Here is a 26,469-nt window from a genome sequence, read left to right as displayed (position 1 = left end):
GCCATCTGAATGTCTTCTTTAGAAAATTGTCTATTTAGGTCTTTTTTGCCCATATTTTGATTAAGTTGCTTGTTGTTGTTGGATTGTATAAGAACTTTGAAGTTTTGGAGTTTAGCCCCCTCAGATGTATGATGTACAAACATTTTTCCCATTGTGTAGGTTGCCTGTATAAGTGTGCATGTGTGATGGTTTCTTTGAAGAACAAAGTTTTATTTGTTTATTTATATTTTACATCATTCATTTTCATACAATGTGTGCTTTTTCCTCTCAGACGTAGTCCCTGTATGCAACAATTTACCTGTGCATAATCACCATAGTCTCTTACACTCTTCCCTCCCCTGTTTTGATCCCTCTCCCTCTCCAGCAGTGGGAAGGAACAAACAGGTTAAAGCAATCCAACCTGTTTATGTTTGTGTTAGTTTCTCTTGCCATTGGGTTTGAGTCCCCAAGTATATCTTTGTGGTAGATGTTTTATAGTGTGTCCCCTGTTTTCTTTAAAATAATTTAGGATTTTTGTCCTTATATCCAGATCTTTAATCCATTTTATAACTCCATTTTAACTACAAGATGTGGTAGTTAAGGTAATGAAGAGGACAAAATTTGGAAATATTTATATAATACAGCAATGTAGAAAGGAATCTTTAATTTATATATGCTTCTTTAAAGAAATTATTTTATTTTACCAAAGTTAATATTGCACAATAATTAATTTTTACCAATATTGTTCCTCAGAACCTCAGCTGGCAAAAAAAAAAAATTTTTATTTCACAAGTCTGGACAGTGGTGATTGCTAATTCTTATCCTACTCCTCCCCTACCTTAATAGATAAAATAACATGAATCTACAACTAAAGTCTGAGAATATGTTTGTTAACTCTAAAATGCAGTCTTCTCCAATCTTTATGACCCAGTTAATGATAGTGTTGTTATCCAATTATAGTGTTTTGGCTGTTTATTTGTTTGAGGATTCTGAGAAGTGGGCATCGACCATTTTCTAATTTAATATAAATATTTTCCAGAGCTTACCCCTTTAATTTATATTTAAGATTTATTCATTAATTTAGTAAATACTTATTGAGTGCTTGCTATATGCCAGATACTGGAAGAGTTGTTGGGAGTAATGAACAGCACAGATCCAAACCTCTACTCTCATGGAGTTTATATTCTAGAGGAGATTAAATGACAATAAGCAAAACAAAAATACAGTATGTTATATGTTAATTAGGAGAAGAAAAACATAGCATGGAAGGGAGGTAGTAAGTATTGTGATGGGTTTGCAATTTTAGAGAAAGTGATAATGGTGAGAAAGGAAGGAAGCACCAAGAAATGACATTTGAGCAAGTAGTCAGGGAATGGAGCCATACAAATATCTGCAGAAAGATGGTCTCCTGCCTGCAGTTTCTGAGGACAAATGCAGAGTCCAGTGTATCTGGAAGGGTCAGTAGAGTTACTGGATAAAAGGTGGGCCCAAACCATGAAGCCTAATAGGCTTGACACTGGTTTTAGTGCAGAGGGTGGAACATCACTACAGGGTTTCAGTAAAGGAAATAACTTGTATTTACAAAACTACAAGTGCTGAAATGTTAAACCATCTACTTCTAAAATGTCAGAATATGTCATAAGATTAGTGAAATTTAAAAAGCATCTGTGACTATAATACATACTCATCATTATCCTTTTTTTCTTAATATTTTGGACCATGGACCAGGTATGGGTTATAAGAAGACTCAAGGCTGATAACAGTGTTTATGTTCTCTAGGAGAATCAATAAACGTCAGTGACAAAAAATCTTGAGATTTAAAAAAATAAGAATAGTAGTAATAGTCAATGCTTAACTAGTACAAGAAATTCTAAACATGCTGAATAAAAATAATTAATAATTTATATAGCCTATATTTTTTTATTAGGAGAAATGCAATGTTTTAGTAAAATATTAACCTGTGTGGTGACATTTCTTTCTTTTTGCTTTTTACTGTGTTTTTCTGCTTCAATACCTGCAATACAAAAAAAATGTTTTACAAAATTTGAATTAAATTACTTAAAAAGTTTCTTATTAAAAAATTTCTAGGTAGCTTCTGGAACTTCAGAACATTAGCTAAAATAATTTAAAGTTACAAAGAATTTGTTACAAAATAATTCTTTCACATATAATTTTTAAAGATAGGGGAGATAATCTAAATAATCAAGCATCCTGAAAATGAGTTAACATGAAAGAGTTCTACAAACAATAGAGCTAACTACAATAGTGTTGAATGTTATGAGTGAAAATTCAATTAAAGCTTAGATATGTAAATCAATGTTGTCTATTAATAAAGATTTTTAAAACAGAAGAGGGAATATAGTTTTTATACTTTTATAGACTCATCAACATATCAGAGAGATACTAAAATTTAATATTATTGAATGAAATAAATAAATATTTGAGAAATATAAACCAGTGTAATTACATCAGGTTTTGAAATTTGAGAAAATTTTCACAAGCAATTTTTATGAATCTTCTTATACAGATTATAAATCTTATAAAATACATGTGTAGTCACTGATGATTTCATTTTTTAGATAGTATCTGAAATTTCTTAATTTACAGGTTTAGAAAATTAAGTTTTGAAAACCTGAAATAACAGGGTGACAAACTATGGTGCCACAGGATGACACACAGGACATGCAGGGTGACACACCATGGGTCAACTTTTTTTTTTTTTTTTAAAGATTTATTTATTTATTCATACAGAACTGGGGTATAGGCCAGATGCTCAGGGACGGTGAGAGGCTTCACCAGAGACAGAGTGGGGAGCAGAACAGGCAGATTGACGAAGTACACTGCTGAGGGGAGCAGCGGGCGGGTCAGGAGAGGTCTGGCTCGCCATGTGGTCTCCTCCGGGGCAGGCGGCAGGCGGGAATCGAACTCATGCGGAAGTGGCTTCAGACTCTCAGTGCTGTGCTTTAACCCGCTGCGCCACCAGGGAGGGCCAGGGTCAACTATTTTAAGATCAATAATTTTCAATAACTGAAAAAATATCGAGTGTCTTACAAAAATGACATTTTTTGAAGTAAAACATGCACATGCCTATGTTCAAATTTTACAAACTGAACTTGCATTAAATTTAATAATTTAATATTTTATCATTTTCTCTCACTGATGAATGTTACAACTTGGCCCCATTGATCTGTATTTCTTCTAACTAAACCTTATAAAAACTGATCTGGGAAGAGTCTATCTGCAAGGTAGTGGAATAGAAAGACTAGGATTATTTCCTCCCTCAAACTGAACTGAAAAAATAAAACTAGAACAAACTTAGCTCAAAGGAAGATACAAAAGATCATCAACAGAGAATGAGGAATTTCAGAAAGTTTTGTGCAAAGGTTGTTTGCTTGCTCCAGGGATGGTGAGTTGAAGAGGCAAAGGAGGTTGCAGTGGGGCAGCTGAACAGGCTGGGGATGGTCACTGGTCCTCTGGGCACTGGTCCTCTGGGCACAGTGCATATTATTAAAGGAACTTTTCAGTGAGGGAGTGCTACAGACAGCATGCATCCATGCAGTCAGTGGGTTAAGGTTTGGGGGGTTTGCTACTGGTGGAGTGGGCAAGTGAAGCTCCCTATCCTCCCATCAGAAAGAATAAATAAAGGAAACAGTGCTCTGCACACCTGCTCTGGGCTCAACAGTGTAAAGCTGGGCGGAAGGGCAATGTAGGTTAGAAAATTTTTTCTCCACTCCCTGCAAAAAAGATCCAAGTGAATTATTCATGGTGCCTGGCAGCCTGGGCCTTTCACCTGGCAAAAGTGGCCATTTTCTTAGACAATTTGGGACAGTTAGTCCATTCCTGGTGGCCTCTGCTAGATAGCAAAAGGCAGTCTGTGTCTGGCTGCTTGTGCTCTATCTATGATACCTGCTGCTTCTTGCCAAGTGACTCAAGTTTAGTGAAAAATGCTCACATCACAGAGAAGAACAGCAAAGAGGCTGGGTGGGAATAAAGGATTCCTGAAGCACACTGCATGAATGATTTGAGGAAGAGTTGAGAAGGTGATTTACCAACCTGAGCTGTCCTCACTCTTTGATAGGTCTGAGGCTTTTTGAGCCCCTGTTTCTCATTACCCCCATTCCACCAGCCTCCAGGTAGACAAAGAGAAACAAGCAAAACCAAGCCCACAATTCCACAACTGCAAACATGCAAATGAGACAACACACATGTCTAAAAAGTCAGAAAAATCTGAACACAAGTGGGCAAGTAGGAAACAAATTAGAAATCCAGAGACAAATAAAGGACACAGTAAGAGGAGACTTGATAAAGATTTTAGAATAATATAAAAAATGCAAAATGAGGTACTGGAAGGAGAGTTGAAGTGAGAAAGGCAGGTATAAGATCTTAGAAAGGAAATCCAGAAACAAAAGAGTTCTTCACTAAAAAGTTTAAGATATAAAAAGAACATAAAAAGAGATATTGAATGGAATGAGGGCAAATATGGAAAGCATTTTAAATATAATTAAGCTGGTGGAAGAGAGAATTTTAGGAATAGATGACACAAATGTATGCATCATCCAAATGGAACATACAAACGGAAGAGGAGAAAGACGATTTAGGAAAAGTGAAGAAATTCTTCAAGAAACGGAAGACTCAATACTTGCTATTCCAGAAAGTGAAAAAAGAGGGATGGGAACAGGACTCTATTCAAAGTATAGCTGGGTATTTCCCAAATTTAGGGAAATAGATACACAAGGCTAGGTGCATTCTCTAGGGTAAGTGGTATGGGGATTTCTTTAAAAAATAAAAATAGAAACACCAAATAATCCAGTAGTCCCACTGCTAGGTGTTTACCGAACAAATAGGAAGACTCCAGTCTGAAGACATTTATGCACTCCTATGCTCGCAGAAGCATTATCTTCAGCAGCCAAGTCATGGAGCCAACCTAAGTGTCAATGAGAGGTGACTAGATACAGAAATTGTGAAATATTACTTAAAAGATAAATAATGCTTTTGGGAACAAAATGTATAGATCTTGAGGTGATTATGAAAAGTCAAATAAGTCAAAATGTGAAGGACAGATACTTGATGGTTTTACATTTTTTGAAATATAAATGACAAAAGAACACATACCTGCAAAGCAAAGCAAAGCAGATCTAATTCTTAGACTGAAAAAATATAACAGATTACCATGGGAACAGGAAGGAGCGAGAAGAGGAGATGGGAAGCAAGGGGATAACACTGGAGTTTGGTGGAGGATGAGAGGAGCATCTAAACATATGGAGGTATGAAAATGTATATATACACACACACACACACATTTTCATAATACATTTTCATATATGTATACATATATATACACATATATAAAACCTTGAGGGTACATTTATACACACACACGTAATGACTGATAAATTAATTTCTAAAAAGTTGTTTGGTATTTATTCCTCTGACAAATGAGCAATAATTGATAATTTTTTTAAAAGATTTATTTATTTATTCATACAGAACTGGGGTACAGGCCAGGGATGTGGAGGGTGAGAGGATTCACCAGGGACAGAGTGGGAAGCAGAACAGGCAGATCTACGAAGTACACTGCTGAGGGGAGCAGCAGGTGGGTCAAGGGAGGTCTGCAATGCCATGTGGATCTCCTGAGGGCAGGCGGGGAACTCATGTGGAAGTAGCTTAAGCTTCTTAGTGCAGTGCTTTAACCCGCTGGGCCACCAGGGAGGGCCCAATAATTGATAAATTTTATACAAATTCAGTAACTACATGGTGACAAATACATTAATATGAAGCATTAAATTTTTAAAAAGATTGTATTTAATACAATTACTTATATTAACATTGCTTTCAGGATGTAAAGCAAATTAAATCAGAGTAAGAATGTTGCTATAAATAAAAGATATAAAAAATTTTAAGTGATTTTTGGGGGATGTTGGATATTCATTATTAGAGTCAAGATAGCATTGGCTATTTATGTGGTCTTTGAGTCCAATAGAACTGTGTTCCAGGCTTGATTTTGTACCTACATTATTAATTTGTTATGATAATAAAATAAGACCAATCTTATAAATTACCTATCATCGTAATTAATACATATTCAGAGCTAAATAAATGTTATCTATATATGTACTTATAACAGTAAAAATAATTATTACATGAGGTCTACCTCTTCAAAGAATTTAAGATGCCTTCTATATTTAATACATGTAAGCCAGTAATTGAAAGGACTGTGGCAATAAAACATTATCAGTGGGCCCTCCCTGGTGGAGCAGCGGGTTAAAGCACAGCACTGAGAAGCTAAAGCCACTTCCGCATGAGTTTGATCCCCACCTGCCCCGGAGGTGACCACGTGGCATGGCAGACCTCTCCTAACCCGCCTGCTGCTCCCCTCAGCAGTGTGCTTCGTTGACCTGCTTGTTTTGCTCCCCACTCTGTCTCTGGTGAAGCCGCCCCTGAGCCTCTGGCCTGTATCCCAGTTCTGTACGCACAAATAAATAAATCTTTAAAAAAAAATTATTAGAAACATAATATGTTATTAGAATTTATTAGTACTTTGTATGACTTTTAGTTTTTCTTCAAAGCAGATTACTTATAACAATTATATTTGTGTATTAGAAATCACAGTGTGACAGATATTGTAGTCAATAATTGTGATTTTTTTCAATAATTGTGATTTTTAAACTCCATATTTCACAACTAGAAAAGACATATTACAAAAAGTAATGTGATTTAATGCATTGCCATTATTACATTCCCCAAATTACACAGAATAAAGTTATAGTTAGTATGTATAGAATGTACAGACACAAATTAAGAAACATGGTTATCCAGAAAGCAGAAAGGACACCCAAATTTCTAATTGCAAATGCCATGTGACATGTGTGTTAGAGCAAGAGAAGAAAATTATGGATATTAAATGAAATAAAATTTGTTTTATACTTTGGGTCAGAAAATAAAAACTGTCAGCAATAAAGTATTAACATGAAAATTAGAGGGCTAAAAACAGTTATCAAAGAAGGATAAGTGCAAATAAGAGAATTAGTGAAGTGGGAGGAGTTGTAAGAATCTAAATGAGGGATAAACTGTCTAGTAGATTAAAACATAAAAAAGAAAGTACAAGTAATTTGTTATTACCTCTAGCAGAAAATGTACAATTAAAAGAAAAACCTCTTTTGAAACTTGTACAAAATGTGATTCTTTTCTAAATTTCAGTTTGTAAGATTTTCACCTAAGGAAATACAATCTTGATTGCCTATCAAAAAAATTCTGCTACAAATATCCTCGCACAATGGTTTCTTATAAAACTTTTTAAAAATATCAGTTGAGAAAGATTGGTGTTTGCTCGATACATGTTCCACTGTTTTATAAATTTTCTCTATATGAATACTGACGTTGTCACTCTATGAAATTCTAGTATTCCCCATGGAAACTACAAGTGCAGGAAAAAAATCTTAGAATTTCTAATATTGTGAAATTAAAAATACCTTCCCTTTCAATTTCTATTTTGAGATTTATTTTATAATAAATCAGCAACATATCAATATAATGTCTAAAATATATATGTACATATGCCAACAAAAGTGTTTGATATGAAATTAGCCTTGGAAAGTTATTAAAATTTCTTTCAACTCTAGAATTTTAGTTTTAGATATAATTAGTTGCCATTGCTTTACATGTTACACACTTTAACAACTAAGATAGCAAGCACAGAACATTTGTATTCCTATTTTACTTTTTTAAAATGTATTTATTTTTTCATTTTTATTTTATATATTTTTTACATGATTCTTCATTTTTATACAATGTATGCTTTATCATCTTGGGTGTAGTCCTGTTTAGACCCCACAACTAATTCACCCATGTACCATCATTATGGTCCCTTTTTTTTCCCACCCCTGCTTTGATACTACTCCCTCCTTGCCCCCCCCCCCAGAATGTCTCTGGTTTATTGTTGCCTGTTAATTTTTATTTTTGCTTTATTATAATTAGTTCCCCCCTTCCTTTATTTGGATCATCCAGGATTTTTATTTTTTCCTAGCTTATTTCACTGAGCATGATTTCTTCCAGCTCCATCCATGTATCTGTGAATGGCATGAATTTATCTTTTTTGATTACTGAGTAATATTCCATTGTGTAAATATACCACATCTTCTTGATCCAGTATCTATTTTTGGGCATTTGGGTTGTTTCCATAGCTTACCTACTGTAAATAGTGCTGCAATAAGCATAAGGGTGTATGTGTACTTCTGAATTAATGTTTTTGTGTCCTTTGGGTACATACCTAGAAGCAGAATTGCTGGATCATATGGAAGCTCCATTTTTAGTAGCTTTAGGAAACTCCACACAGCTTTCCATAATGGTTGGACCAATTTTCTGGTTATACCAGCTGTGTAGGAGATTTGTTTTTTTTCTTCATATCCTTGCCAACATTTGTTGTTGCTAGTTTTTTTTTTTTTTAATATGTGCCATTCTCACTGGTCTGAGATGGTATCTCATTGTGGTTTTGATTTGCATTTCCCTGTGTAATCCCATTTTTCTGATGATGAAACAGTCACCAAGTGAGAACAAATAATTTGTCCAAAGTCATATGACAATGTGGGAGTCAAAACCAGGTGTATTTGTTTTGTTACTTTATAAACTAACTAGACTAACTCCTAAGCTATACCTAAAAAGAAATGTTCTCAAAGTCAGTATTCTATGAAAAATATGAGGAATAAATTCTTAAAGGTTAAAGAAAAAAAGCAGGCATGACTGTAGAGTTGTCCCCCCTTCTATACCATTGTTTCTAAAAAATTTACCAAAGAAGTCACAAAATTAATTTAAAAAAAATGAGGTACTATTGTTTTACATCTTTGTTAACATTTTGACAATGCAGGACTTCTCCCCTCAGGTGAGGCCATTGTAGATCTCCTACCACCACTAAAGTACCCACAGTCCTTCACCATAGTCCATTATGTTCCCTTCCCCCATTTTTCCATTTTCATCCTCTTTTCTCTCCTTCCTTTCCCCTCCCCTCTTGCATGTTTCAGATCAGCGTTAAAGGGTTGGTTTTAAAGTTTATCTTTGCTTGACCCTTTGTTTGGGTTCTCTATATTCCAAATATAAGCATCACCACCTGGTGTTTAGCTTTCTCTTTATGACTTAGCATAACTCCTTTCAGCTCCATCAACGTTGCCACAAATGGCATGAGTTTCTCTTTTTTGATAACTGACTAATATTCCATTGTTCCATTTAATTTTAAATGACAAGTTTCTGCAATGACACAAAATCTTTTGTCTTTACAAATAATTTATTTCTCACATTTTATGGGGTACATCTATAAGCATAATGTGAAACATACCATTTTATGTATACAGGCATTTTAATTTATTACCCCTCTAACCTCATTGAGAGAGAATTTTGAAATTTGAAGTGGCAAGGAATAAGCTAGCACTAAAGCCCATTACTTCCAAAATAATTACCATGTGAATTTTGGGTGTTCAGAGTAGACCTCAGATTCATGGGATATCTGACAGTCTTTTTCAATGACTGTACTGTTAAAACATTACTATTTTGGATTAAAATATATTAAAATATTTATAAATCAAAGAGACCTGGAGCCTCCATCTTTCTCTGAATAGGAAACAATATGAGAAAGCTACTCAGCTCAGACATGGGTCATGTTATGAAGATGAAAGAACAATTGAAAGAACAGAGACAAGAAAGTATAGGAAAGAGTCAAGGAGAATGACAGATTAGGAAACCTCCCATGTGGATATAGTTGGGCCCTAATGAAGAAATACTGAATATTTCTAGGACAGATACCTGAGTAGGTTTCTAAGCCCTCAAGGGTCAGTTACTGTTAAGTCTTCCTTCACCTTCTTCGATATTCATGCTTGGTCTATCTAGCCAATATCCATTGACTGTAAGAGATGAAAGTTTAACTTGTCTCTTTTATTAATAGTATTTGATTCTGAAAGTGTACCCAAGGAACCTCAGAGGTATCTTGATCTGATGCAGATTATGAGATTATGGATACTGAAACAGATGATGACTTGAACAGTCTTAGAAGGGAAAGAATCATGTGGGAGAGATATGAATAACTGATGCCTAGATTTTTCCAATGGTCACAAATGAATCATAATTATCTGTGTTTATACCCCTTACAAATGTGACTTTGCCCAATTTTCCCATCAAGAAGAGATGGAAACTACTTTCCCCACTCTAGGACTGCCCTGGTGACTTTCTTTGACTAACAAAATGTGGCAGATAACACTGTTCAACTTCCAAAGCAACTCTTTAGCTCTTTCAACCTCTTTTACCCTGTTGGAACTATGCCCTAAGAACACAATGCTCTGAAGAAGTCAGGGAAATAGAACAAGGAGAGAGAGAACAAGAAGACCACTATCTCAGCTGATCATCAGCTGATTAAAGCTGCATGAGTGAGCCCCGGCGAGACCAGTAGAAAAAATATCCAGTTGATACACAGGATTATGAGAAATAAATGAATCATTGTTTTAAACCAGTATGTATTTAGATGTTTCTGTGTAGCAATTGATAATTGAATTGTATTTCTTCAGCCTACTAGGACTTCTTAGATAGAATTCTCAATTCTTAGAAGCTACATTGGGCTAATAAATAATGTGAAGATAAATCATTATTATGTCTAGTACTGCAAAAAGGATTAGAAAAAAATAAAAATAAAAAACATTATCTTTGATTACAGTTCTTTTCAGATGCACTTTCTCATGGCAGATTTGATATGCATTACTCCTTGTTTTACCTTTCATTTCCCCCAATACGGTTAACCTTTTTTTCCAGGACATGGTTCATCTTACTTTGAATGGACATTGGAACACGGATTAATGTGACTGTTCTTTTACTGAGTGTAGTTTTGAAAAAAATAAAAAATAAAAAAATCTCTGTACTCAGGGGAATCTGCCTAGGGAGTTTTAGGCAAATAAGAATATTTGTTTCTTTGTTCATACAAAAGAAACTAAACATTAATCTTTTATTGATTCTCCTAGTTATCTACAATGATGTTTCATGACTCACATGGGGTTTCATCTAACTCATTTGCTTTAACTGTTAGATGTAGTAATGATATATTATTAGCTACTAATTCTTTTCTAAATTGTCTTCTAGAATCTGTGTAGTACACTGGCTTCTGTGACTTTATACTATCTTGGACATTGTTCATCCTTTCAAACTCCAATTTTATAGCTTCTCTGATTTTATATCACTTAATGTTTATGTATTTCTGAACATTCAGTCCTCAGTTCTTTTCTCTGGCATGCTCTCAATGTTGGACTGGGAGGCAGAGTCTGTAGTGAACAGATGGTGAGTGCATCAGGTCAGGAACTAGGAAAATATAATCTGCTGATTCCAGGACAGGTAGTTACATAAGAAAGCAAGCCCTGGGAATCAAACTAGAATGATTGGAAAGCAGAAAAATCCAATTCTCAGGAGAATCCAGAGACGGAATCCAAGCTGGCACAGGTGAAACAGATGATGAAAGACAAAACTGACATCCAGAACAACTCCATCATCTAGGGCTAAAGTATAGGAGCAGGTCAGGTTGGGAATAGAAGCATACAGATAAATCCATGTTACCAGAAACCGGAAAAATAATTGAGAAATGTAGAAGAAAGAAGAGTGAGGATTTGTACCTACAATGTCCAGAGGAAATTCTGCCAAAGGGAATTTTGTGGGAGTATTTTGTTTCCTGTAGATAGCATAGCTTATATCAGATCCTCATTTTTTTCTGTGTCTGCATTCCTACAACAGCCTCCTAACTAATTTAATCAAGATTGTTCTAATTTTAGTCTAGCATACATCTACCCTCAGTATAATTTTCCTTGAGTACTGTTTTTAGCGAGACACATATTTGCTTGTAAACTCTTAAATTTGTCTTACTTACTGTAAAACTAACTTCCTTTCTTGATGTCCAGCTTTCTCCTTAACAAGATTCAACTACATATTTTGAACACAATTTTGAAACACAAAATAATCTGCTTTGCTAATTACTGATTATTTTGAAGGTGTTCTTTGCTTTCTTTAATTTTAATAGTTCTTACAATAACTATTGAGTGAAATAGAACTTATTAATATTTCCAGATTTAAAATAATTTATGTTCTTATTTTGATTTGTGAGATCCGTAGCTTTCAACATTATCAAGAATAAAGTTTAGAAATAGTATTGCTTATCTTTTCGCTTAACCATGTTATTTTGAATGTTATTTAACCTTTATGAGTGTCACTTTCTACAGAATATGATAGCAAGGTGTACCTATCTCTTAGAATAGAATTAAAGTGTAATGACTATAGAAATCAAGTTCACATATTTGTTATTTTATAAAGATACACCGCCAAATAAGGTCAATCACTTTTATTTTTCTTTTCTAAAGGCCTAGTTTTTAAAAGCATCATTGAGGAAAGGGCTCTCCTATTGAAATAAAACTAAGAAATGCCATCATATAAGAATCTGCAGAAACATCTACTGATTTTTGCCTTCTCTTTTGCTTTTTTTTTCTCACTCTGATAACTACCTTTTCATTAAAACCCTTGGCTAATGTTACTATCTCTAGATAAGACTCCATATTCTATGTACTGAGTAGTTCAGTCTCCAATCACACAATGATTGTAATACTTATATAGCAAGAATGGCACACATAGAAGAGAATTACTCCAGTGGGAATAACTAGCAATTACTATTTCTCAATAAGGAGACCAAACTCAGGCATTATCAATTTATATATATATTATATAAACATTATATGTGTGTATATATATGTTAATGAGATTTACAATACAAGCACTATAATAAATAATGAAGATACTAGTATATTGTAGAAACTAAATACATTTTTTTTTTAAAGATTTATTTATTTGTGCGTACAGAACTGGAGTGGGCCAGAAGCTCAGGGGCGGTGAGAGGCTTCACCAGAGACAGAGTGGGGAACAGAACAGGCAGATCTGCGAAGTACAAGGCTGAGGGGAGCAGCGGACGGTCAGGAGAGGTCTGCCACGCCATGTGGTCACCTCCGGGGCAGGCGGGAATCGAACTCATGCGGAAGCGGCTTTAGATTCTCAGTGCTGTGCTTTAACCCGCTGCGCCACCAGGAAGGGCCAAAACTAAATACATTTTGACGTTACATATTTTCTGTTTCTGAACAATAATGACTTAGTTATATTATTAATAGTAGACTTCTTGGAAAAGTATAATTTAATGCCAATCTCTTGAAAAGGTTATTTTATAACCTTTAGTTCACGTCTCAAGTTCGTTGTTCAAGAGCAAAAAAGACAAAATTTCCATAAATATTAAAGTTATGGGGGGAATACAGTAACAGTGAATGAAAAGTTCTTTTATTTATTTTAATCTTTCTGAGCTTTAACTGAACAGAGAATGTTGATAACTCAGTATTGCTGAAAGTATTTCTTTAAGAAATCTGTTAGTTATTTCCTAGTGTCCAAATAAAGAGCATAATAGCAATTTGAAGTATAACTGGACAATTCAAGCAATGTGTCTGGCATAGTGCCTCACACATATTAATTCTTGATTAGGTGAGAAATAATTTGGGAGGACTTCAAATTACAGATGGGAAAATATAATAGATCATATCTGGTAATGTTTAAATGATTTTTTTCTAGTGTTTCTCTTTGTACCCTGTGTATTCTCCCCTAACTCCACATTCAATCAGTGAGCTCCCCAGTGAGTCAGAAAAAAAAAATGATGTGACAGAAGAAAAGGAATAAGCTCCTTTTGACATTTAGAAAAGATTTATACCCAGACAATAGAATGGATATATAATACCTGATATGTAATATCAAAATAACATAAAAGTCTTCTGTGCCCTTTTCATAAAATGAGAAAACATTCCCTGACCTAGGAAGAAAGAAAGTATTGGAGTGGGACCAAGAAGAAGTTTCTACCATGATAGCTTGAAATAGAAATTAATTATATTATTAAAGATCTAAGAAAGTGGCCCTCCCTGGTGGCACAGTAGTTTAAAATATAACACTGTGAGGCTGGCTGCAGCCACTTTAGTGGGAGTTTGATCCCCACCCTGGAGGTGATCCACATGGCACAGCAGACCTCTTTTGCCTCACCCACTGCTCCCCTCAGCAATGTACTTGTCAGTCAGCCTATTCTGCTCCCCATTCTTTCACTGGTGAATCCTCTTACCACCCTGTTCCTCTGGCCTTTATCCCAGTTCTGTATGCATAAATAAATCTTTTTAAAAAGTCCAAGAAAGTTATGTTTCTTACACTCTTGGGTTTGTGGAATAAAATTTATAATGATACATTAATACATGTATGTAAATTATGACTTCGTTAATGGTGAGTATAAAATGTGATGTCTCTTTTAGAAATGGGGCAATGAAGTTTTTTTTTTTTTTTTTTTTAAGATTTATGTATTTATGCATACAGGCCCGAGGTGCAGGTGAGTCCTCTCACCACCCCTACACAGAGCGGGGAGTAGAACAGGCGAACTGACAAAGTACACTGCTGAGAGGAGCAGCTGGCAGTTCAGGAGAGGTCTGCTGAGCCATGTGGATCACCTCCAGGGTTGAGACCAAACTCATGCTGAAGTGGCCCTAGCTTCTTAGTGCTGTGCTTTAACCTGTTGTGGCACCAGGGAAGGCCCTTTGGGGCACCAGGAAGGGCCTGCAATGAAGTTTTTAAACTTAAAGATACACAATGAGCAGCTTTAATTGAAAAACTGAACTTTGTAATTGATAGTTTTCAATTTGAATTTTAATGAAGAATGCAAGCATTTAAATTGTATTTTTAATTGGCACCAATGGCTCTGAAATTTCCCAAAATATGACTGAGTAAGGCAGCCTGGATATATTCCTATTACCTCTAAATCCCAATGTCCCAAACTAAATCATTGTTTTTGAGCTCTCTCATTTAAGTCAGTTTCCTGCTCTAAATTTTTGCCTGTGGGGATTATCAGTTTCCCAGATTCAAAATCATGGATCATTTTTCATTCATTCCATGCCAAAAAAATTTGTTTTCATTGAGTTGTAACTTCTGGTCCATTATCATTGCTACTAACCCAGTCTAGGACTTTATGACATGGTTCCCAGGTCCTAAAATAGTCTCCTCCAGTTCTATATCATATTACCCCAATTGAGAATATGATGTCACTTCCTCATTCAAGTTTTTTCAAGTTGCTATTTACTATCATGTCAAGTGAAATGTTACTAAGCATTTAGGATGCAGTGGATTAAGCACTGGGCTTGGAGTTAGAAGATGTGGAATCAATTTCTGATCCTACCCCTTTTTAGCTATTTGACATTCAATAAGTCATAAAATATCTGAGTCTGTATTCTCACCCATATAACAAGGAAAAATATTCTTGTCTTATATCCAGAGTACAATTGTGGGTGGGGTGTGGGAGGAGTTGTATGGAGAATTCAATGAGATACGGATATGGCAGTAGTTGACAACAATTTGGCATTTATTTATGTTTCTTTTACTCTCCTCTGCCTGCAATATAAAGTTCCCAATAATCAGACCCTATTTTCCTTTTAACCATAGAAAAATAAGTTTGTGTATCTTCCATTCATTTGTTCATTCATTCCTTTTTTCTTTACTGTGGTAATATCAGTTTGCAACACTGCATATGATTTAGGGGAATAGGTTCACACCTCCATAAATGTATGGCACCATACAGCACTCACCACCAAAACACCCATAAGTCTTTACCCGAGACTAACTGTGCCTCCTCCAACCTAAGTTGCCTTCTTAATCCACTGCTCTGTTGTTTGGTACTTGGGTTGTTTCCATAATATAGCTAATGTAAATAGTGCAGCAGTGAACATAGGAGTACATATATTCTTCTGAATTAGTGATTTTGCAGTCTTTGAGACAAATAGCTAAGAATAGAATTGAAGGATCAAATGGTAGATCTCTTTTTAATATTTTGAGGATCCTCTGTACTGTTTTCCATAGGTGCTGGGTCAGTCTACATTCTCACCAACAGTATATGAGATTTCCTTTTTCTCCACATTTGTACCAACATTGTTGTTTCTCCCTCCCTCTAAACCCATAAGGGCCATTCTCATAGAAGTGAGGTGCTATCATATCACTTTGTGGTTTTGATTTTCATTTCCCTGATGATAAGTGATGTTGAATATTCTTTTATGTTTTAATATATTTTTTTTCTGTACAGAATCTTTCTTAATTTATCTCCAGGCCCACCCTACTCTTCTTGAACTGGTTGTACGCTCCTTACTTCATATGTACACTGTGTTCATTCTTACACACATTCTTTTTTGTGTACTTCTAATTTGGAATGTCTTCCTTCTAATATACAAATTTTATTCATCATTCCAGCACATATTTGTCTCATTTTAATTTGGGACCTGGTACCTGACACTATAATAGGTTTGTAATATGTAATATGTATTTCTTAAAATGACTAAATTAGTTCATGAGTGAATCCTTCTATCCCAGGACTTTTTTTTTTGGGGGGGGGTGAGTCCTTGGAAATTATTTCCAAGGACAATTCAATTTCAAAACTCACGATGACTCTCTTTAGGTTTGCTAGTTCATCCTGATTCAGTTCTGGAATGTTGTATATGTTCCCAAGAATTTTTCAGTTTTAATAAATGTTCCAAGGGTGTGGAGAAAAAGGAACTCTCCTACAGAGTTGGTGGGATTATAAACTGGCCCAGTCACTATGGAAAGTTGTGTGGAAGATCATCAAAACACTGATAATCTATCAACCATATGATCCAGTGATTCCATGCTTAAGGACATAAAACACTAACTTGAAAGGAAACCTAAAGTCTGATGATGTTATTTAAAATAGCAAAGATATGTAAACAATCCAAATGCCCCCCAAAAGATGAATAGATCAAAGTGTTGTGGGGTGTGTGTGTGTGTGTGTGTGTGTGTGTATATATACATACATATATATGTAAAATAAAATACTACCTAGTGATCGAAAAATAATCTTATGCCATTTGCAGCAACATGAATGGATCTGGAAGGGATTATGTTAGCAAAGTCAGAAAGAAAACCATAAATATTGAATGGTTTTACTTACATCTGGAATGTAGACATATGGAATAAAAATTCAAGAAAAAGACAGAACTTGCAAGCTGACCTTAGATCTGAGGCAATCAGCAGGGAGGAGAGAGAAGGGTAAAACAGGGTAGGGAAGAGCACAAGGTATGGTGATGGATTATGGGTGATATGTGATGGGAGAATTTAGGAGACTATACCATAGGGGAGAATCCAATCATTTTGCAAAAATGAACAATGTAAGAAAATAAATAAGTTTTTAAAAATCTGTCAGTTTTTTCTAAGTTGTCCAATATGTTGCCATATATTTGTCCACAATACTTTCTTACAGACTTTTGTATTTGTGTAGCATATATTATAACTTCCCTTTAATTTATGAAGTTATTATTTTTTATTTTATTTTTTTGTGATTCTTGTGTTTCTTTATATTAATCTTTTCAAAAAACCAGCTCTTGGTTTTGATGACCTGTTGGATTAACATTTTTATCTCTATTTCATTAACTTCTGCTCTAATTTTTATTACTTTCATCTGTCTACTGGCTTTGGATTTTGTTTTTCTCTTTTTCTAGATCCATTTTATGGCCATATTATGTCTTGAGAACTACAACAGTTCTAGGCTTGGGAATATAAAACCTATGTTGTAGATCTCTAAGAGGACTGGCGTATGACTACAGATACTCAGAGGTGAATTATTTCGTTTCCGTTTCTCTTTGCTCTGCTGATGTCAGATCTTTGAAGATCTGGGAAAAGGCAGGTTTATTTTTGCGTTGCCCTTCCCCTAAGCCCAGCACTTTATAGTCCTAGGTTAGTGTTGAAATGGTCTCCAAATAGATTCCTCGTTTTGCACAAGTGTTGACCATTGGTTTTTGCCCTCCTTCCTTTGTGAGGGTATTAAAATTAAGCTCAGATTTATTTGGCTCAGGAGAAAAAGCTACTTGGATGTTCATTTATAGAACCTGGGAGGGCAAATCGTCATCCTGCTCAGGTGCTCTCTGCTTGCTTCTCTACATTCTAGCTTTTCCTCAGATGTTTTTTTCTGGTAATTCATTACTATCTTCTTAACTTTTGAAGAATTTAAGAGGTTTGTGTATTTTATACACCATTTGCTTTCAGCAGAGGATAAGTCCAAAAAGTCTTGTTTTTCACTACAAGAAATGGGAGGGCTATCTTCCTTGGCATATGGCGATAGTAGTGGTAGTAAGAGGAGCAGGGATCAGAATTGCCTGAGCTGCTCCTTCTATTGACTCAGACCAACAATCTTCTTCTGTGGGGCTTCTTTATTTTCCGGAACTCACATGTGTGTGTGCGCGCGCACGCACACACGTGCACACATGTACATATATTTAAGTCTTTTTGTACACTTTTGGGCAAATGTTTCCTTTCAATTCACCCCTATATCTTATCTTTTAAGCATTAATTAATTTCCTTTTAAGCAAGTGAATCAATCTTATTTTCCAGCTGATGACTTATTAAAAAAATGGAAAGCTACATCACTTTTTCCAATTTGGGAATATTCATGTCAAAATCAACACCGTAACTTTAGCACCAAGTCTGTAAGTTTTAAGAAATAAGTTTTTCTTCTCTGCCGTATCTCATTGATTGATTTCATATAAATAAGATTAGAGGCTACTAGTAAATAAATTGCAGATATCCATACAATTAAAGAGTACAATTAAAAATATTGTGCTGGAGTTTAATAATAATCATATTGCCAAAGCAATTGGCTGAAAAGTGAGTAGTTCAATTACCTAGCAGTTTGTTTTGTAGCAAACATATGCGACTATATTTTCAAATATTTGGATGATTGATTTAATTTTTAATTTTTTTTTTATTTATCTAGCTGTTTGGTAGCATACAGAAACAGCTGCAGGCAAGTGAATATGATTCTGAGACAAATACCCAAAGACTATCACTTTGGGGAATATAAACTTAGAATAACAAACTGATGATATGGAATAAAAATAAACAATCCTTTAGAGAATTCAGGTGTCAGTAAACACTATACTTTAGGGTTTTGAAGTTCTTTAAATTCAGAATAATTAAAATGTTTACATGATCTACTCTACAGGCTTTGTTACAATAAATCTTACTGTAACACAGATATTCATTATTATTCTTCTTTTTACAAGTGCTAATTGAACATCTACAATGTGCCAAATTCTGCCATGAATTGTAGATGACACAAAAGGTAGGAAAAAGGCAATCTCTGTTTCAGTTGTCAATCTAGTAGAAAGCTGAAAACAAACTGAGGTTGAGTTGCTTACCTGCACCTCTGGCCTGTACCCAAATAAATAAATTTTTTTTAAAGAGAAAAATGTCATGGTGTGTTACCAAAAAAGAGTTGGGAAAGTATTTTTTTTTCCCTAAAGGAAGTAGAACTTCAGATGAATCTTAAAAAAGGAGCTGGGGGCCCTCCCTGGTGGCACAGCGGGTTAAAGCACAGCACTGAGAAGCTAAAGCCACTTCCGCATGCGTTCGATTCCCGCCTGCCCTGGAGGTGACCCACATGGTGTGGCAGACCTCTCCTGACCCGCCTGCTGCTCCCCTCAGCAGTGTACTTTGTCTATCTGCCTGTTCTGCTCCCCGCTCTGTCTCTGGTGAATCCTCTCACCATCCGCATCTCTGGCCTGTACCCCAATTCTGTATAAATAAATAAATCTTAAAAAAAAAAAAAGGAGCTGGATATTACACAATCGATTTGTGATAGTGTTGGGGAAGATTATAGGGTGTCAGTCCATTCCTGAAGATCGTCTATCGCTAGTCTGTTTATTTGCAAAGCATATTGAGAAAGGCATGAAGTGAGAGAATTAGGTAGGTATAGTGAGTGCTAATAGTTTGAATTGGTTGAAATAATATAGTGTTTAGGGGAAACAAAGTAGAAAGGAAATTAGGATCTAATCAAATAGAATTTTGATTGTTGGACAAGATGTTGAAACTTAATTCTATAAAAAATAGGTTCACCCCCCATGTTTAGTGCTGCTCATTTACAATTGGAAAAACATGGAAACAGCCCAAATGCACAAAAGTAGATGACTGGATTAAAAAGATGTGTACATATGCACAATGTAATATTACTCAGCAAACAAACTAAATAAACACATGCCTTTTGCAGCAACATGGATGGAGCTGGAAAAGATCATGCTTAGTGAAATAAGCCAGAAAGAAAAGGAAAAATACTGGATGGTTTCACTCATAGCAGGAGTATAATGGACCAGGAGAGAAAATAATAATAATAATAAACAGCTATATAACAGAGACATTTTACGGAGGTGGGGTGGCAAATGGGATCAGAAACAGTGGGGGGAGGGAAATGCACTTGACTATGGTGATGTCACATGGGTGATTTGGTGATGGGAAGCCCACAGAGATTACAAATGAGATGAAAAAATGCACAAAATGATGTAAAAATAAACTGCTATATTGTTTAAAAAAATAGGTGCAAAGAAGGAGAAAATCATGACCAGATCTGGTATTTAAGAATACAATTAATAGCAGGGGAGAGTGGTTTAATGAGTAGTGTAGTGGCAGCCAGTAGTGGTTTAAAGAGGGGAGAGTTAGAAGAACAGCAGTATATATAAAAGATAATGAAGTAAGACTATAAAATGAGACAGTGAAAAATGCATAAATGGGAGAACCACTGTGGAATCAATAGGACTTGGTGAAGGAATGCCAGTAAAGGATTAGGAGATTCTGGTTCCAGACCTATTGCAAAATTACCTTGGTGAATCTATTACACCACTCTAAGCCTCAGTCCTATCAGTAGAAATACTGATTAATTGATGGTAAGGGTATTATAACTGTTTGATCATATGATTTTTCTGATTTCCTACTTGAGAGATAAAATAGTAGGGAAGGATACCGATACCTTGGCAAGAGGAGACTCAGCAATGATTCTATGAGGAATACAGTATTGAAATTAAGACATACGCAGTCCATACCTGCTTCATGAATATCATACAGCTGACTTACAGGACTAGAGTTTAAGAGGAAGATGAAGGTTGTATACAATACATATAAATGAAGCTATGGAGTCGAGAAGAGAGAACTAGAGTCACAGAACTTAACACTGAAGTTTGGTCATAATGTTTAAAAGGAAGTTTGAATAAAACAAACTAGTAAGAGTCTTAAAAGGTTCTACAGAGGTATAGAAGAAAAAATGATGATGAATAGTGTCAAAGCTGCGAAGAGGTAAAGTGATGAAAGTAGTGAGTGAACACTGGGTTGCTAATCATTGGACTATTTGGTGTTTTTGAGGAAATATTCTTAATAGATGGGAAGTAGCTGTCAGCATTAGGCACAGGCTGTCACTAGCAGAGAGAATTCTTGTGGCAGGTATGTGATACAAGATATAACTGAAGCCTAATATGGAGCAAATAAAATCTAATTGGGAAGACTGATTAGCAGAATGACAGAAAGGACATCTTAGAAAAGGACAGCTTAAGCAATCCTAAATAAAGGTGATGCATTGTCATTAATGGATTCAAGGTATATACATAAATAGACCTGTATACACATACACATATTCATATGTATGTACGCACACACATATAAGACACACACATATAAATATGCACATACACACTGACGCTTTTATACAAATAAATAAATATAAACACTCACATACACGCATTTAATCTCTGTGTGTTTTGTCTTGAGACCTAGGACAAAGATTGCAGGGAGAGGGAAAAATGAATGGGGTTAAGAGCTGATTTTATGCATGAATCTTAAGTCTTTTAGTACTAGTTTGTAAACCAAAAGACTTATTATCCACTATTTACTTTCCTAAGTCTTTGTGGAACTTCAAACAATAAATAATCTGTTGAAAACTCATGCCTGACCCTACAGAGTGCCATAATCCAGAAAGAGCTCATAAACATCATCCCTGTCTCTATTTAACCCTCTCCCATACCATATGTATACACACACATATGTATATAAGACAGTATATAAGATTATATACCAACTCTTTGTTTAATCTTTTAAGAACCTAACAGGATTTTTTTTTTAAAAGCACTGCATCGTGTCTTCAAAATTGAGGTGAAATTTGTAATATACAATCGACCACTTTAAAAATACAATTGTGAGGCCCTCCCTGGTGGCGCAGCGGGTTAAAGCACTGCACTGAGAAGCTAAAGCCACTTCCGCATGAGTTCAAATCCCGCCTGCCCCGGAGGAGACCACATGGCGAGGCAGACCTCTCCTGACCCGCCCGCTGCTCCCCTCAGCAGTGTACTTCGTCGATCTGCCTGTTCTGCTCCCCGCTCTGTCTCTGGTGAAGCCTCTCACCGCCCCTGAGCCTCTGGCCTGTACCCCAGTTCTGTATGTACAAATAAATAAATCTTTAAAAAAAAATACAATTGTGAGACATTTAGTGCATTCACAATGTTGCAACTACCATATTTCTCTTGCTTCAAAAATTTCCCATTATCCCGGAAGTGTACTCTCTACTCATTACATAAATTCTCTTTCTCCTTTCCTTCGTCATGCATAACTGATATTTCTATCTATATGGATTTCCCTTTTCTTATATTTCATAAAAGGATTTCTATGTGGCCTCACAATGAAAAGTAAGCTATTTTCATGAAAATATTTTAAATTATAAGTTTATAAATTTATTGCATGTTACTACACATTAAGTTTTATATTTTCCCTTAAAATCCTGGCACTAGATCTTCACAATATTCTAGATTTCACAGAACTTAACAGACTGTCTCAAACATCTTTTTTTTTTAATATTTAAGGATTTTTTTTACTTTCAAAATATTTCCTTTTTTGGGTTTATTATATTAGTTTTTAAATTATATTAATTTATTTTTTACATATTTTTTGTGCATTTTTTCATCTCAGTTGCAATCCGCTTAGGTCAAACATCTTTTTAAAAATTACTACATTGCTATCCTAATGTATTTGCTCAGTTTTTATTATCTTCCTCCTTCCTTCTCATATACTCAGTTATATGCACACACATACACAAATGCCCTTCCCAAATACTGTCCTAAATGAGAGAGTATCATCACTATCTATTTTATTACATATTTTCAGCACTTATAAAGTGGTGTTAACTGGGTCTATAGCAAGTTTACTTCCGATATTATACCCTTAGTGCTACTGAAAAGACCTTCATAGGGAACCACAGGGGGAGAAAAACTTACTTTTCATTGTGACCCCAAGAATTATCAGTATCTCTATTAAGAGGCACAAGGGCTTCATCTTCTTGTAGACAGCGCCTCTTCACTGTAACACAGGCAGAACTAGATGGCTGGCCCACAAGATTCTTCTTTTCAGTTCTGTGTGGGACAGGGCTTTGTTGCTAAGTAACCATTTCCTACTCTGACCAATGAGGTGCTAGGAAGTTCTTTTCAACCCAGAATGAATGTAGCTGTTTGAGAAAGCTAGGTATGGGAAGGAACCACATCTAGGCTGCTATCACTCTCTTGTGGGAGACAAGGGGTAGGCTTGAAATAGGTAGGAGTTGCCATCTGAAGTTAAAGGTTGTGACCAAAAGTCCAACTTGTACATGTTCACATTAATGTTCAAATAATGTTTCAGGGCTGATGGAAGTTCTTATTTTTACTTTACTTTCAGAGGTGCAGTTGTACTCATTGAAAACTCAATTTGTGAGTGGGAATAAAACAATTCTAAGCCAGTGGATGGATGGCTCAATCCTTTAATGTCCTGAAGGGGTTGCTGGGAACTAAGGGACGAGCAGACCCACCACTCCAAGCACATTAAAAGGACAGAGTGCTGATTGGCCATTCTTTTACTAATACTGTGTCTATGGCTGTGATCCCTATGCTCTAGTCTCTGCTTGGTGGTGTTGTACTCTTGGTCTCTGCTCAGCAGAAAATTACCACCTTGCTTTGTTGGGTTCAGCCTGATCTCTGCTCACTGGCCACTCTGGGGTAGGCCAGATATTTTCTGGCCATGTGCCAGCTAATAAGTTTTTTTTTTCTATTTTTCTTTTTCTATTTTCCCTTTTTCCTCATTCCCAGTGTGAATAACAAAGGACACGTGTTTATGTGTCCTGTGTTCTTCAGCGTGTAGGTGAGTACCTACCCACTAGGTCACTCCTTTTCCACCAGGTTTGTTCCCAGTTCAAATACAATACTTGAGCTGATACAACAGCCCTTTATTTTAAGACTACAGTAGGCAAGAAACACATGGACCATTTGGTCCCTTCTCAGGTAAAAATATTTATCTGGCTCTCCCTGGTGGTGCCATGGGTTAGGATGTAGCACTGCAAGCTATGACAGTCTCTTAAGTGTGAGTTCGATCTCTGGGCAGGGAGGTGACCCACATGGCACAGTGACCTCTCCTGTCTCTCCCACTGCTCCCCATCAGCAGTATACTTCGTCAATCTGCTTGGTCTGCTCCCCACTCTATCTCTGGTGAATCCTTTCACTGCCCCTGAACCTCTGGCTTGTACCCCAGTTCTATATGAATAAATAAATAAATCTTTAAAAAAATTATCCCATTAACTAAGAAACTGTTGAGTTTTTAGTGGACCATATCAGACAAATTCAAATCATCAATGACTTTTCTAAAAAGGTGTTTCATTAAATTATAACAAAATGGTCCTTTAAAATGACTAATTTTTTACTCTTTACTACTATTTAAAACACTATGGACATTTCACAAGTGAGAGTCCTTAAGGCTAGGGCCAGAAATAAAAATGAATATTTAGGTGAAAGCATGAAAATACTAAGTATATTTAATAAGAATGAAGCTATTTGGGCTCTCCCTGGTGGCGCAGCAGGTTAAAGCACAGCACTAAGAGGTTTAAGCCACTGCCCCATGAGTTCAATTCCCGCGTGCCCCGGAGGAGCTCCACACGGCGTGGCAGACCTCTCCTGACCTGCCGCTGCTTCCCGCTGCTCCCTCAGCAGTGTATTTTGTCGATCTGCCTGTTCTGCTCCGCTCTCTGTCTCTGGTGAATCCTCTCACCCTCCACATCTCTGGCCTGTACCCCAGTTCTATATGATTAAATAAATAAATCTTTAAAAAAAAAAAAAGAAAAAAAAACAATGAAGCTATTTGAGAAATTACTCCTAAAATATGTCCATACAGTATATTCAGGTCATTACTTCGGAACCAAACATCTTTTTGCTTTAATTTACAGGTTTACTCCCTTTATACGTTTTCCATTACTGCTGTGACAAATTACCATCAGTTAAGTGGGTTAAAACAACAAAAATGGGTTCTAGGGTTCTACAGGACTAAATTCAAGGGCAGGTGTAGTTTCTTCTGGAGTCTCCAAGGAAGAATCTATTCCTTGTCTGGTATTTTCCAGTTATAATTGACTCCCTGAACTGCTAGACTTGTGACCCCATCACCACTCTTTGCATAGTCATCTCTTTGCTTTCCTCTCTGTAGTCTACTTGCTGTGGTTACAGTTAGGGTCCACCAAGATAATAGAGAATAATCTTTCCATATCAAGATTTTTAATGACATTATCAAAATCCCTTTTGCCAAATAAGGTAACTTTCATAGTTTCCAAAGATTACATCCTGGCAGTCTTTGGAACTATTATTCAGTCTACCAGAGTTCCTGATGTCTTTTCCTTTCACCAAGGGACTTCAAAATGGAACTTTTATAACTTCTGTCCTTTTAAATTGTGCCTAATATAATATAATCTCTTAAATATCTTTCATTAACATATCCCCCCAAAGATTTTTTTTTTCAGTTCTCTTTAGTATCTAGAATTATCAGCAGATGGTTCTGCTTTAATTACTGAAATTGAGGTTATTTGACTTATCTTCCTTTGACTTTCTTCCATTTAAAAAAATCTCCATCTATTCATTCTACCAGTATTCATTCTAATTCATCCCAAAAGATGAAATATTCTTCCTGTATTCTAAATTCAAGCCCTTTCCTCTCTCTTTTGATTCCTTCTAAATCTACTTTCTCTGGTACTTAGGTCTATTTCTCTCTACTTCCCTCTGTTTCAGTCTTTTTGTCACTATACGTCTTCTTAATTTAAAACCTTTCATTCAATTTCCTGTACAAAAATTCCCCAACTCCAGTATTCTTCCAACTATTATCTTTACTTATCCTTCAGTTTCTAATCATCTCAAAAGACTTGTTCATAATCACTGTTTCTGACTTATTACCTAACACTTCAATTATTTTTTATTTTTACTGCTTTCCATAGACTATAAATACAACTAACTTGTCTTTATTCACATCCTACCTGATCTCTGTGAGAATTAAATTAAGAAATGTGTCTTAATTTAATGAAAGATATTTAAGAGACTAAGTTATATTAGGCATATTTTAAACGTACAGAAGTTAGAAAAGTTTCATTTTGAAGTTCTTGGTGAAAAGAAACGACAACTAAGAAATGTGACATTTCTGACTACAAACATCTTGAAAAAATATCATTGGCTTTACTGAAAATGAAATTGCAATTATTTTCTACATTTTTGAATACAACTTCTTTTTCTTGTGCCAGCACAGGCTAGTTATGTTGAAGGCTCTTCCTTGCTTACA

The 26,469-nt window shown here is 35.6% G+C and overlaps 1 protein-coding gene across 1 annotated transcript in view; it reads right to left on the bottom strand.

Annotated features, from left to right (window-relative positions):
- SEL1L2 (sel-1 suppressor of lin-12-like 2 (C. elegans)) overlaps positions 1 to 23,265 on the bottom strand; it is an 85,353-nt gene extending 62,088 nt beyond the window's left edge. Inside the window, exons 1-2 of the mRNA XM_004687159.1 lie at positions 23,133 to 23,265; positions 1,938 to 1,993 (exon numbers count right to left, since the gene is read on the bottom strand). Of these exons, the coding sequence (XP_004687216.1) occupies positions 1,938 to 1,993; positions 23,133 to 23,190 (114 nt within the window). The 5' untranslated portion in view covers positions 23,191 to 23,265. The remainder of the gene's footprint in view (positions 1 to 1,937; positions 1,994 to 23,132) is intronic.
- Positions 23,266 to 26,469: the final 3,204 nt, after the last annotated feature.

The sequence above is a fragment of the Condylura cristata genome, unplaced genomic scaffold (assembly GCF_000260355.1).
Source record: "Condylura cristata isolate star-nosed mole 26May11 unplaced genomic scaffold, ConCri1.0 scaffold00022, whole genome shotgun sequence".
In the NCBI taxonomy this organism is placed as follows: Eukaryota; Metazoa; Chordata; class Mammalia; order Eulipotyphla; family Talpidae; genus Condylura; species Condylura cristata.
The sequence above is the reverse complement of the archived record's forward strand: the minus strand, read 5'-3'. Positions and strand labels throughout refer to the sequence as shown.